This window comes from Lissotriton vulgaris, chromosome 3_1 (assembly GCF_964263255.1).
Source record: "Lissotriton vulgaris chromosome 3_1, aLisVul1.2, whole genome shotgun sequence".
Taxonomy (NCBI): Eukaryota; Metazoa; Chordata; class Amphibia; order Caudata; family Salamandridae; genus Lissotriton; species Lissotriton vulgaris.
Window position 1 is genome coordinate 955517453 of NC_141689.1, and position 14732 is coordinate 955532184.

The following is a 14732-nucleotide window of genomic DNA, read 5'->3' on the forward strand; positions in this document are numbered from 1 at the left end:
CTTCTTGTTTTGTTTGGTTTTCAGTTGCGCAAGCCTACGAGGCGGGGCGGACTTTGCAGTCGACCCTACACCGGGCCAGCGGTCAGACGCCACCGGCTGTGAAAAAGGAGGTGTGGGTTGTGGGCCACTCATACGTGAGGCGTGCCGCAGACGTATTCAAGGCAGGTGATATGATTCACGTAGCTGGGGAATACGGGTACAGTGTGTCCTTCTACGGAAGAGGCGGGCTCTGTATTGACCAGTTTCAATCATTTTTTGAGGGTTTGCTAGGGCGGACGAGGTCACCGCCGTCTGTAGTGATAGTACATCTTGGGGGTAATGATTTGGTCACCACTGGTAGACGACTTCTTCTTGAGGCGATGCTTTCCACTGTAAGTTGGTTAGCGAGGAGAGTTCCAGGGTGCACAATTGCATGGTCCCATATGATCCCACGAAAAGTGTGGCGGGGGGCTATTTCGGTTCCTGCTCTAAATCATTCTGTTAGGAAGCTTAATAACAAAGTGAGTAGGTTGTTCCGTTCCAGGACACTGCATGCTATTTCCCATGGGTGTATTAATGATGACAGTATGTATTTGGGGGATGGAGTGCATTTGTCTCGGGTGGGGAATGAGTTACTCATAGGAGACTTCTTAGCATGGCTAAAAACGTTACAGCATGACCTTTAGGTAGGAGTGTTGTGGGGGGTCCGGATAGCCGGTCAACTATCCGGCCTGTGGCGGTAAGGTCATGATCGGTGAGCACTAATTGGAAGATCCCTATGAGTGGGCGTCACCCAGCACGGATGGGAGCGCTCGGGGGAGGTGGCCATTGGCCCCTCAACGGGGAGGCGGTCCCTTCTAAGGATGGGTCGCCGAAAGAAGAGGAAAGGCGGTCAAGGCCCCTTCCTGGGTAGGAGGGGTTACAGCCCCCTCCTGGGGAATTTCCCGGGGCCAAGACGTCTGCGACGGCAGATATGGTAAGTTGTGTGGGGTTCGGGGGGGGGTCTACGCTACCTTCTAGATACCTCACACGAGTCCTCGTACGACCTCTAAGTGGCGACGAGTTTTATTGGGGCCCCCGTCAAGTCAAGGGAAATTGGTAATTGCACTTGAGGTACGCCTCTGGGCCGCCCCTCACAAGTGAGGGCGATATTTCTGGGTTAGGGATCTTGACACCGGTTACGACCTTGCCGTTGGCCCTTAAACGTTAGGATGTACAATTTCAAAATTTCAAGTAAATGTTTTGCAGGATGTTAGTTCGGCTAGGAGAACCTTTGTATTAGAGAATCTGTTAAGGTTAGCCAAACATCGCAATGTGGTAATGAAATTGTACATAATATGAAACTGTTTATTTAATGTTTTAATTTTGTTTCATATTTTAATAAATACGGCCGGGGGGGGTTACTCCCTCCCGTCTTCCAAAGACTTCAGAACGGTTTCCGGTTTCCCATCCTTGGGGATTGTGTTGAGAGGGGGTGGCGGGTATCTCAGCCATAATACTTTTGCAACATTTTATCAAACATTTAACGGCACGTGCAGGTTAAAAGTTCACAATAGGGGTCAGTAGTTCATCAGCTTCATTCCCAACTCCAGCAGCACCTCATCTCACGCCCCCAGCGCCATCAGACCGGTAGGAATCAGTGCTTTCCACTTTCCAAATACCAAATTCATTTCATACACACAAATTTACCTTCGCACTCCCTATATAACACCCTCTAAGCACCATACACAAGTTACAATGTTTAAAACAAAAGTTCCTCCGAGTAGCTATAACTACATGCTGACACTACTTGGACAGATGTGCACAGCGGCCAGAGCACCTGACTTTACAGCATATGACACACAGTTTGGGCTCACGCTTTCATCCCCGAGTCCGGCAGCAGCTCAGCTTAGCAACATGAGACTCTACACACTACTTCACATATTTTCCGTACCCCAGGACTTTCAGACCAGTATGGGTCAGTAGTACGTCCTAGTAGTTATAAACACATGCTGACACTACTTCCACAGCTGTACTGCAGCGGCCAAAGCACATGACTTCACAGCATAAGACACACAATTTGGGCTCACGCTGAGACCCGCACCACCTCATCTTAGCAGCATCACATTCTTGACAAACCCTTACCTAATTTTCATAGCCTAGCACTTTCACACCAGTAGGTATGATTAGTTCACTTCACACCCCCTCTGTATTACACCCTAAACACCCCACAGAGGTTACAGTGCTCCTACCCTCCTATTTCCCACTTTTTCGGCCCTTTTTTCCCCTTACTCGCTTCAACAGAATCACAAAATGGCGGCCAACACTTCCTCCTTCCATGAGACTCTAGACAATACCTCACATATTTTCCGTATCCAGGACTTTCACACCAGTACGGGTCAGTAGTTCATCCTAGTAGGTATAAACACATGCTGACACTACTTTCACAACTGTACTGCAGCGGCCAGGGCACATGACTTCACAGCATAAGGCACACAGTTTGGGCTCACACTTTAATACCCGAGTCGCGCACAAGCTCACCTTAGCAACATCACATACTAGGCAATACCTCACTTAATTTTCATAGCCCCGCACTTTCATACCGGTAGGCGCCCAACCCTTCCTAGTTGCAAATGCTCAAGCGCTCGCAGCCAATCAGCAGCAAGCTTGTGCTCGTAACGCCTCAGCCAATCAGATGGCAAAATTCCCAAATATCGATATCTGTAAATTTAGATATTTCTCAAAAACGACTGAACTGATTTACACCAAATAGATAAAAGGGTGCTTTCTAGACAAATACCCTTTTCCCTGCCAAATTTGGGATAATTTCGTTCACCTGTTCTACCTGTAGCCTTGTCTAAAGTTTCCTATGGAAATTAACATTGAAAAAACACGTTTTCGGACCCTCCTTTTTTCCCGGCCCCCCCTTGATGAATCACCCCCAAACTTTCAACATAGGAGTTGATCTAAACAAAGAATTAGTTTCGAAAATTTCACAAAGATTTGTCAATTGGCGTTAAAGTTATTGTGAATAGAATGTTGCCATTTTCCTATGGTAACTATGTCCTAACTATAACTACCTACTGGTGACCGCCAGTAGGTAATATATATAATTATAGATATATGTAGATAAATATATATATATATATATATATATATATATATATATATACATATATATATATATATATATATATATAGATAGATGGATAGATATATCCAAGGTGCATGTGGATTAAAGAAAAGTAAATTAATACTTCCCTTGTTGCGCTAGCTGCTTACCTTATGATATTTTGTCCCTCTATATTGTGTCCACGATGTTAGTGTGCCAGAGTACTCCTGTACACAATACTCAAGAGTACAATCATGGCTCTCAATTCTGGGATATGGGCAGTGGCAACAAACCTGGAGATCCCTGAAAATAACTTTGGAACTCACTGCTGATGCTATCAATAGGTTTTTCTACTTTTGCTTCAATCCATAGTAGATGGTAAATCGCTCCAATAAACTATAGCATGAAAACAATAAATGTGTCAGGAGGAAATCTAGTAGATAAAGCTAGGAGAGACCATTTCAACCTCAAGCAAAAGTCAAATATTTTCTTATGAAGATAGGACCTGAGAAAAAAAATCAAATACAACATAAAAAATTACCCTTTGTCAGCTAGCAAACACAATATTTGTATATATCACATAAGTTTATCAATGCGTGCAGAGCAATGCGTTCATTTGTTACCATATATTTATCCACATTTTGAGAAAAGGAAATCGCCTATTATGCAAGTTTAACTTCATGTCCTTCCTGCACCTTTGCTTTTATCTGATATATATGAGTGTGTTTCTTGTGCGAAAGGCAGTCTCGAATGCACCGGTTATATTAATTCAATTTCAAAATCAATTCAAATACTCTCGATCGAGGAAAAGTACTTCTGGTAGCACAAAACAGATGAAACTACTACAACGGCTCAGTATAGCCCGGTTCAATGTTATTTAATTCAATACATTTCTATTTATAGCATGCATATAAGAGACACTACTTCTTGCAGGCACTCCTGCAGAAACATATAATCATGGTCATAGTCCTGCCCGAGATTCTAGGGGAGCTGGTCACCACTACTCCCTGGATCTGTTTACAAAAAGTAGCAATCTCCAAGGTTGTAAAATGGCGGAGAAGTTATAACACAGCATTCCAATCCAAGATGGTCACCTGAAGCATTCATTGCATTCCTCACGTCTCCAGTATACCTTCTGTCGTCTCCTTGCTCATCTCCAGATTGGCAGGTCAGTGCGGGAAAATGAGGGGCACCTCCTTCAGTCTGGCCATGGCTTGCCTTCCTAAAATCGCGTCGGACGCCTACCCCTTCGTCTCATTAGGAAATCCATGATTAACACGAAGCAGAAGGCACAGCTTTGCTTCTCTACAGAAGAAATAGCGGATATGGCCATGCCCGCTGCCATCACATGCAGGTGATAGGTAGGAAGCTGGGCACTGGAATTTCCAATCCCATTTCTCGCAGGAAATGCGGGGGTGTGCTCGCATGCGCAGTCTTCTTAAGCTGTATCCCAAAGTCGAGAAAGAGAAAGAGGGCAGCCCGGGGACGCCACGGTTAGAGGTAAGTTTTTTTTTAAATTGTTAAAAAAATTTAAATAGTGGGGTGGAGGCGGGCGGTGGGCCAATTCCCCTCCACTGTGGAGTGTGCTGGGTTTTGCCTACTCCGCGTTCTCCACAGAACGCAGAGTAGGCAAAACTCGGCACATTCCGCGGGCGTAGCAGAGTTCTCTGCCCACTGTTAAAAATGTACATTAGTTACGTAGCACTATCTAATAAGTCTAAGCTAAGGAAAGTGTGTAGGCACATTGCCAGAGTCTCTACATCTGATCCAAATACATTTGCTGCAAATCAACCCCTTTTTGGGTGGTTAAGCCCAGTTGTTTATTTTTTTTTACTTATCTGCTAGTAAACCTGAACAATAGGACACTGCTTAACAGTGCTCAGTGTGTTTGCTCTGACTCCTAATGCATATTGAAGTTGGCTTAAAACCTGTTTGGCACATTTAACTTTCCAATGCGATCTTAGTATATGGGGCAGAAATACATCAATGGCATTGAAAATAAAACTCCACCTATGCACTGGAGCACCTATTGTGCCATCCACCATAGTGGTACTGAAAACATGGCTTCAGGCCTACCTTATGCAGTCTGATTGCTGCAGTGTAAAACATGCAATGAAACCTGTTACATAATCCTTTTTGACAGGTAAAGACCTCCCTTTTAAATATTTGTAAGTCACTCCAATGTAAGTCTTGTAACCCACAGGGCACGATGCATGGTATTTAAAAGTCGGAGATGTAGAAGCATAATGTTACCATGTTCCTACAGTGAAATGACCTCAAAGATATTTTTTGCTGTGTAGGCCTTGCTGTCAGTGAACAAGTGCCTCTTTTTGTATGAGCCCCACCCCCCCAACATTTTTGAACTGATGCTTATATTTTTTAGGCTTTGAAATGCACTAGACCCTACTGACCAGGCCCAAGTGCATATGCTCTGGCCCATCAAAGTGTATGTCCAATTGGCTTATCCATGATTGGTATATTTAACTTACCTATAGGTCTATAGTATATGGTACCAAGTCTACCCAGGAAAAGTACGTTAAATATCACTATGGTAGGGGCTGCAGCATATAATATGCCACCACTGCAGTGACAAGGTGAAAACATGGCTCTAGGTCGGTCACAGCAGCATAGATGGATAGCTTTTAAACTGCCAACCCGACATGGCAAAATAAACTCCCCTTGCAGGTCAAAACCTTTCTTTTTAATGTTTATAGATTACCCATAAGGAAGGTCTTAGTGGCCCATAAGGCAAGGTGCTAAATATTAAAGAGAAGGACATCTTTTATATGTGACACGTCCTGACAATGAAAACTAAAAATTGTTGATTTCAAGGTACCTTTTAATACCAAGGTGATTTTGGAAAGCCACCACTTTCATGTCCCACATTTTTAGTAGTTGCTTCCGAATAACTGCAGCAGATTTCACCCAAGTCAGAATGCTGCCCTCCTGCTAATAGGTGCGATGTGCTCCCAGATAGGGGAACAAATGGTCTGCTGGGAGAAGGAGATGTGACTTCCTTCTGCCATGATGTCCTAAGGGCTGTGGCCATAGATGGCCCTCCTGCAAAGGGACTCCAACCTTTGAGAGGCAAATGTGAATCACACTTTAGCTTGCCTGCTACTTTTTGTAGGTAGACAGGTTGACATCTCCTCCAGAGGGGGAAAACCTGTTGCAGAAAATGTTTTCCAGGAGTGGTGGCTCATTATGCTCGACCCCCCTGAGGGGTTTCAGGGAAGAAGGGTCCCGACATCGTAGATTTGGGCAGAGAGATGAACTGTGGGATTGTTCAGTGACAACCCCTCCAGAAATTATGTGAAAGTGTGTAGGGTTGCCCCATGTTATTGTAGCCCCATTGGCTAGTGAGCCCTCCCCACCTACAAACTTGAAATTGGCATAAAAGTTGCACCCCTGGCCTCCGGTATCGGAACACTGCTGGTTCCTAGTGGAACCCAGAAAGAGAGGCTGTACCAAAGAAGACCACAGCTGCTGCATCAAATGAACCAAGACAGGACTTCAGAAATAGCTTCTACTGCTGCTAAATCCATGGAGAGAGGCCCGAAGGGCCGAACCTGATCCTAGTTGTGCCAAGGAACAGTGAGTGGACTCCAAGGGCTAGTTGGCTGGCCTCCCGTTAAGCTTAAGGCGCATAAAACCTAAAGAAGTCCTCCATTCATAGAAAGCTGTATGGGCTACTACCAGTCCCTTGAACTACACTCTCGTCCGTATCGGAAGCTAGTGTAACTTCTTCAGATTGACATGCACAGAGACATTTCTCAGGATGTTCAACAGGAGCCAGGTTACAGCATTCTGAACCAACTGTAGTCTCTTAAGTAAGTGCAGAAGGATACCCCAGGATAATACATTAGCATAGTCGAGCCATGATGTTATAAAGGCATGGACTTCCACCTTCTGACACTGCTCAGTTGGCTGAATGAAAAGCTGTGCTTCTTGCACTTGAACATGCGTATCCTGAATTCCCCACACTTATTGTGTGTGTTTCATATGGCTGTTTACATTAATGGCATCAGAATGGATTAAAAGATTCTAAAGGAAAAACAATCAAGCATAAAATGCTTTAGGTTAAAGTGGCAGACATCAAAGATAGGCTGCCACAGGCTCATGTTATATATACATTGAGTCATCAGCGTATGGGAGCACACGTTGTACGGAATTCTCTGGCTGATGAAGCAGCCAAATCTGCAGTTGTGACTGTTGCTGCAATTACTCGTTCTAAAACAAGAATAAATTCTAATATTTTGGCTGCTGTGAATGCAATTAGAGACGGCACCCCATTACCTAAGGGTTTTCCTTCTAAATATATATAACACTTAAGTGAACAAAACATTGCTTTTGTAACTATTCCAGGAGTTCGCAATTGAGTGATTCCCAACCAAGACCGAAGACTAGCTTTAGTGATAGCTGTGTATGAAGGAGTTGCTTCTGCACATGCAGGTGTGGCAGCCACAATTTTACTGCTACAGCAACATTATTGGTGGCACAGCATATATCAAAAAGCCAAAAACAAAGTCCTTCGCTGTGACATTTGTCTACAAATTAAAACCTCCAACATGGCGCATCCACCGCAGGCACACCTGTTAATTTCTAACAATCCTTTTGGCTGCATTTATTTGGACAATTGCGGTCCTCTTATTTCGGATACTGCATTTAAATTGATCTTTGTTGCAGTTGATTCTTGCTCCGGGTTCCTCTGGGTTTGGCCACAGCGTTCGGTTGACGCTTGCACTGTTATTAAAAACATGCAAGTCTTCATCGGGACACATGCATGCAGTACATTCCACTTGGACTTGGGCCCAGCTTTCGCTTCTAAAGTGTATCGGGATACTATGACTTCCCTGGGTGTACAGGTGCATTTTTCTTCTCCATATAGGCCAAGAGGAATTCTGTTGTGGAGAGGATGAACAGTGACTTAACGCAGTCCTTAACAGCTAGAGTATTAGGAACAGGTTTATGGGGTGCATGGAGCACTAAACAACCTCCCTAAAAGATCTCTGGGTGGCCGAACCATATATCAGGTCCTCTTTGGCATCAACATGTATGTTTCCGACATTGACGATCCAGACATTGTGGCACAAGCCACACAATTTAAAATAAATAATCATTGTGCTGTCTTACAGGATCTGCAAAACCTCTTTGACGCCCAATCCAATAAGAAGTTGAAGACATCTGCTTCTGCAGAAATCAAGAAGAAACTAAAACCTCCTGTCTGGATTCCGAAAGTTGGGGATCTCAAGAACTAGGCAGGCTGGGCAAGAGCAAGGGATTCCATCAATGGGATGCCATTGGCATCTCCGAGGTCGGGGACCTCTGGATAAGGGGGAAGATGATTACCTTTGACCAACTCCAATCCAAATATGGGATGTCACTAATGGAGCAATTCCGATACTATAAAATAAAGCACGCCTTAGAGGCAGCAATCCCGCCCGCCACCGATTTACCAGAGGCATCTCCACTTATAGACAGGTTACTTATGGAACATATGGATAAAAAGGCAATCTCTATAGGAAAATCATTAACAACGCACCTAACCCCACGCAAAAGCTCAGTGATAAATGGATCGCGGAACTGGGAGACCTTGACGATTCAGACTGGCAGAACGCCTTAGCCTCACCCAGGGAAGTTTCAATTCCATCTACACTTCGTCTGATACAACTTAGGATCTTACATAGAGTGTACTATACACGACCGACACTCTACAAAATAGGGAGAACGGACACTCCACTTTGTCTGAGGGGGGTGTGGGCCGCTCAGCACTTTTTTCCACACTATCTGGGAATGCCCTGCGATAGTGGAATGTTGGAAACTGGTAATTAAAAAAATCACACGATTCAGTGGCACCCCAGTCCCGCCTGACCCCAAACGCTGCCTTCTAAACATATGGGAGTCCACAGACTTCATCACCACAAGACAGACATGGGCAACCTTAGGAATGATGTTGGCAAAAAAGAATATCGCTGGACACTGGGGTGCGACGGCCACCCCCGTACTCGCAGAATGGTGCAAAGACATGGATATGGCTATGATAGCTGAAAAGACTGTATATGTATGCAGGGGGTGCCCAAAAAAGTGGATACGACTGTGGAAAGGGTTTAACACATACAGGGGGAGATATGCACCTTACCACTTATACCACAAGACCAAGAAGAACTGTAATAAAGGGGATCTCCATAATATAATATTGTGATTTGCATGTGATGTGATACATATATGTATACACCTATACACAGATGACGGAAGTTCACAATCCACCGGTGGTTGTATCAAACACTCTTAATATAAGTAGCAATGCCTGAATGTTTGTATACTTTATTCTGAGGCTGTTCAATTTTGGAAAAATTCAAATATTTACAACTAGTGAGCTCCACCGAAGCTGTTTCTTCCCAGCTGAGGTGAGATGGGGTGGAGAATGTACTACAGTTAATTCCTGCATTCGTTACAATTGCCAGCAACTCGACTGAAGTGTTGCCTTACTAATGCATCTTCTGCAACTGATGTTGTTTATACAGTTCCATCTTTTTCCGATCAACCTCATGAATTTTTTCCAGTGCTATTGCGATACCTGAGGCACCAATTTCTCAACAAACTGTTTTTAGGCATTATGTGGAGTGAGATGATTATTCTTCCGACTCCTTTCGACAATTTATCTGTTCTAGACACTCATGCAGAGATATGTGTTTTCTTTTCAAGTTTCAAACATACTTATCTGGTCCCGAGATGTATATATGTTTGTACAACACTTTCCTTGGTTTTTCTATTTCTGTGGATTAATGGCCAGTACCTTGCAGAATGCTCTGCTACAGAATTGGTCGATGGGGTGTTGGCCCCCCACTCTTCTTTACATAAGCTAAAAAGAGACTTGTTCCTCGTGAACATTTCAGCTATTCCAGTAAATGATGGAATTGTTTGGGATAAAGTTCCTTACGAGAAATTTGACGCTACAGAAATCCTGCAGACACTACAATGTGTTTAAAGTGTCTATGGAGTTACATTCTGATGTTGAAATCTGATGATTGGGATGTAAACTCCATGCTCTCCATGTTGGAATATTATACTGTTTTCGACCCAGAGGATGTATACCTTAATTCTGCTAACAGTGATGAAATGTTCTGTTTTCGCCAATATGGACATCCTCCTTTGCATCGAACTAGTAGTGTTCAACATACCATTTTAAGTTACACATGGTGGGAATATTGTCCATCTCCCCGACAAGGGAGTTCCAGTACAAAGATAAATTCACATACTTTTCAGGATATGACAAGTCAGATCCAACACCCTTGTATTTCAAACTCGTCCTTACACCACTAAAAAACATACATGCTCACACAAACTAAGCTCATATATACAAACTCATTTGTTACACAATTAGCTTTCAAGGCTATGGCTATTGGAAGGATACATTTGACATAAAGTTCATTTGAGGTACCAAATCTTGGCAAGTTCAGGGAACGGAAAACTTGTTCCGAATCTTTTTAATCCGGACACAAATTAATTTTCCGAATGACACCGTTCAATACACCACAGGTCTACGATTTTCTAACATTAAAGATATAAATGCACCCACTATTTCTTCCATTGCCGGTTTGAAAATTGGCGAAATTTAACAGATTGCACTGAAAACTAGACCAATAGTATGTTGCAGAATGGTACATTTAATTTCACACTTTCAGGTCCTCACAGGTGGTTATTGTAGCCTCCAGACGCAAATGGTTGTCATGGTCGTTTTTTAAATTCCACACCAAGATTTAAGGCTAGCAATTACAACACTCACGAATAGTCACTACCTATTCAGTGGGGAAATTATTTCAGCAGTGGTTAGAACCCTCCACACTATCTGCAGTGAAACAACATCTTTCTCCCCTATCGAAAGGCATGGACTTTTCAGACTTTCTATTAGGTCCTAAGTCTAGGCGTTCTAAAAGATTTATTTATGCTACATGTAATTATATTTTGAAATTGTCACAAATGAAAGCTGCTGCACGTTTTACAAATTGATCAAGATAACTCGAATAAAGTGCTTGCTGTTGTTGATAATAGTATTCATATGTTGCCTTCTCAAATTTAAAATCTGAATAACATTGTGTCATCTGTTATCGATATCATGCAGAGTGGCATGTCTGTATTGTACCATGGCCAAAGTCAGCTTAGATCCGTCATGCAGTTTATCTGGACCCTTCCAATCCTTAAGAATGGTCGCTTCCCTTGCTGTTACCTTAAGTCCAGCCACCTATTCATGCCTTTTTAATGACATGTAAAGAACGGCTCATGACAAAAAAAGACGGAACCCACACAATTTTACATCTCGAGAAGTTATAACACCTCCCTTTCACTATAGCAGAAACACCATCCGCTGTATGGTTAATACATGGCGTAATATCTTCGCGAATTCAACATTTGAATTCACAGCTTGTGTGAAACATTTCCCTGTCTGTAGATATAAGTCCCTAGGAGGCAGCTTCATTCACGAACTATGGTGACTCCTATTTTCTTACTTGTGTGAACATGCCCACAAAGAGGTATTCCTTACTGGAAAGGAATGCGACTTTTCTGTTGGACATTCACTCGTTTGCAAACATGTTATCATTCAAAGTACATGCAATGCTTTTGTAGAAAATTTGGTCTGTTATCTCAAAGGCATACCAGCCCATACAATGCTCCCATTAATTGTAGTCCTTCCAAATGGAAGTTATTTAATTTTAAGTGATCAAGCCTGCTGTGGGACCCGCGTTGGTATCCCATACAATTTATCGGTGTTGCAGAGAGTCACCTGCTGTAACAACATCCTCTTTCCTTCTACCCAACGGGGCATGGATAGTTTGTTGTGGCATTTCATTTCAACTTTGAAGGCAGATTTTAACAAGCTAAGCAGACTCAAAGCACTTTTGTTTGAAAAAGAAGTAGCCCTAACATCTACTAGAGAAACATTTGAATTACAAGTCGCAAGGATATCTAGTGAGATAGAGTTCTTTAACCTCCCATTACATTTCGGCAAATTAGTCCATCACATTTTTAATGCATCAAATACTGCCTCAATACTTACTTAGTTTTTTAAGGTTGTGGGTTCAGGCTTAGTCAGTTCCTTCCAGACAATCTTTGGAATAATGCCAACTTTTACTGATTTCCTTTTTCCAGTGTATTGGGGTGTTTTCTGCTGCTGTTATCCCTCATTTGCAGCATTCTGGTATATATTTTGTTTGTCCTCAATGGATGTTGTCTTTGCCAGCCCACTGGAACTTCCACTGCTCCTGCTATGCCGTGAGCGCATTCTTCAATTCTGTGGAATCCTGTTGCTCCAGGAATTGGACCTTAATTGGCCACTTTCATTTCAACCAGGCTGATTTACCTACGTTCAACCCATGTTTCACTGGCGCCCCTTCGAATGGGTACTAGACATTTCCCATATTAAAAGTGACGCACCTGCAGCGCAAGGGGTTTGAAAATATGCCCCTCAAGATCATGTCTGCTCTCTGGAGTTGGTGAACTGGGATGTTGAACAAGCATCGGCTGCAGAGATGGAATCTGTTCTGGATTCAGTGACTTTTGAACTGGCGAAAGAAATCATAGATACCTCCGACATGCTTTAATTCTGCTACCTTTTCAAAATAGCCATGTTGCATTTTTTTATTATGAATATCATCCCTTTTTTATAATGCGCTTATTAGGAACACTTTAAACTTGCCTACCTCGTGTCTTTAGTCCTTATTATTCATTAAGTCATCAAATTACTATCCCAACCGAGGGGGGGTGTTGTGAGTCCCTTATAGGGCCCACTGTAGTTTTCCCCTATGTTAGCGTAACTGCACACATTTTAGACTGCTTTTGCTTTGCACATGTTACAAAGTAAATCATTTGGTTTTGTGCACACTATTATTTTAGAAATAGGTTGCACATGTTTTATTATTCAGCTCTTCTGCTGGTATTCAATCTGAAATGTCATACAAGGTCAAACAACATTGTGCCTTGTTTTTTTTGTTCTTTGTGGTTGAACACTAACAGCTATACATAATAGAGAGACCCAGCTGCTATTTTCATGTAGGGCATTTCTTATCATATAAGCTGAGACTTGCCATTTTGAAAAAAGTGGGGAAAATTTCTATCAGAGAAAAGGTCCCAAGACGTGAGCGCTTGCTCTGTGCAATTTGAGATGCAGACCAGCTAACGGCAAATGCCATGTATGGAGTCTGGTACCATTCCAGAGATTTTAGTCAAATATTTGTGAGGATAAGCTTAGGCAGATACACAATAGTACTTTTCTTTGTGTATGGATTTTGGTAATGCTAATTACACTACTATGCCTTGTACATTTTCTAGTTACAGCACTGTTGCTTCATAATAGAGCACAATAGTTTCAATAAATATTGTAAACTGCTCTTGTGTCTTATTTCTCTTTATTGTGGACATGCATGAGTGAGAGAATGAAAAGTGATGACCTGTTACCACATTTCTCTGACTGGACTAGAGTATTGTGTTCTGTTACTCTGGACAGGTTAGGAGGGCAGGTAAGGCACTATGAGCTAGTCTGAATTTTGGTTTAGATGTACTAATGGGGTTTGGTGACTCATTCCCTACATTCTGATGTCCTGTGGTCCCAAAATTAGTTCTGTTCTCTAACAGAATCCCTGCAACAGATACTTTCGTTTTTGGTTGAAAAGATAATTTTTGGTGTTGGTCTTGTGTGGTTGTTATATTGAAACTCTTTCATTTTCTTAGGGACGGTGACTGAAGGTCTCAACCATGGTTCATTCCAAGATGCTGCAAATACCAGATATAGGGTATGTAATGCAACCTCCACAATTACTAGCAATGGGGTTTTCAGCCTCTGATCCGGCACAGGTTTTGCAACTGTTTTCATCCTAGATACAGATCCTTTTTGTGATCACTCTTGTGGATTTTGCTCAGTCACAGGATAGACACATGAAGGTAGGCATCTTCCAGATCCAGTGACATCATCAATTCACCAGCAGAATTAGGGGAATGATGGGATGCAGGGTATCCACCTTGAGAAGGATGGCAGAATAATACATGTTGACATTCTAGAGATTGATGATCATCCGAAAGCTCCCTAATGATTTTTGCACCAGGAGAAGTTGTGGAAACACATCCAGGTCCTGTTCGAAGATGTGAATGGGAAGATGGCTGTCTTTGCTAGCAGTACAACAGTTGTTCCAGAGTGGAGAATTTTAGGATCAGTCTCGAGTTCAAGCAGTGACCACAAAGTGAGCAAGGTCTCCAAGAATTCCAGTTCAACCAAACATCCAGGGAAGCTGAATGATGACTGTAGAGCAGGTGCTCCATCTTGGAGGCATAGTCACAAAAACTTTGTAGGGCTTCGGGATAAGTGAGCAATGAATGCCCACATCCTTCTGACAAGACTGACCCTTAAAATTGTTGTAGGACTTGCTGGACCAATCATCATGATAAGAAGATAAACCTCCTTCAAAAGGAAGAGAAGAAATGAAACCCTACGCAGAGGAAGCTGGCGGAAGGATAGCCTTCTCTCTGGACAGAAATGGAAATGTGGCTTTATAAACCATAAACACCAGATTCAAAATGTAATCTGAAGACTGGCTCTCGCTAAGCCAGTGAATAATTTGGGAATTGGGACACTTACATACTTAATAAACACACTCGGGTTAGGTCTCAATGC

At 42.7% G+C, this 14732-nt stretch overlaps 1 protein-coding gene across 1 annotated transcript in view; it reads left to right on the forward strand.

Annotated features, from left to right (window-relative positions):
- The window catches only part of LOC147727266 (uncharacterized), a 734797-nt gene that overhangs the window by 177248 nt on the left and 542817 nt on the right, over positions 1–14732 (forward strand). The window contains exon 7 of the mRNA XM_086961322.1: positions 13796–13857. Within this exon, the coding sequence (XP_086817448.1) occupies positions 13796–13857 (62 nt within the window). The remainder of the gene's footprint in view (positions 1–13795; positions 13858–14732) is intronic.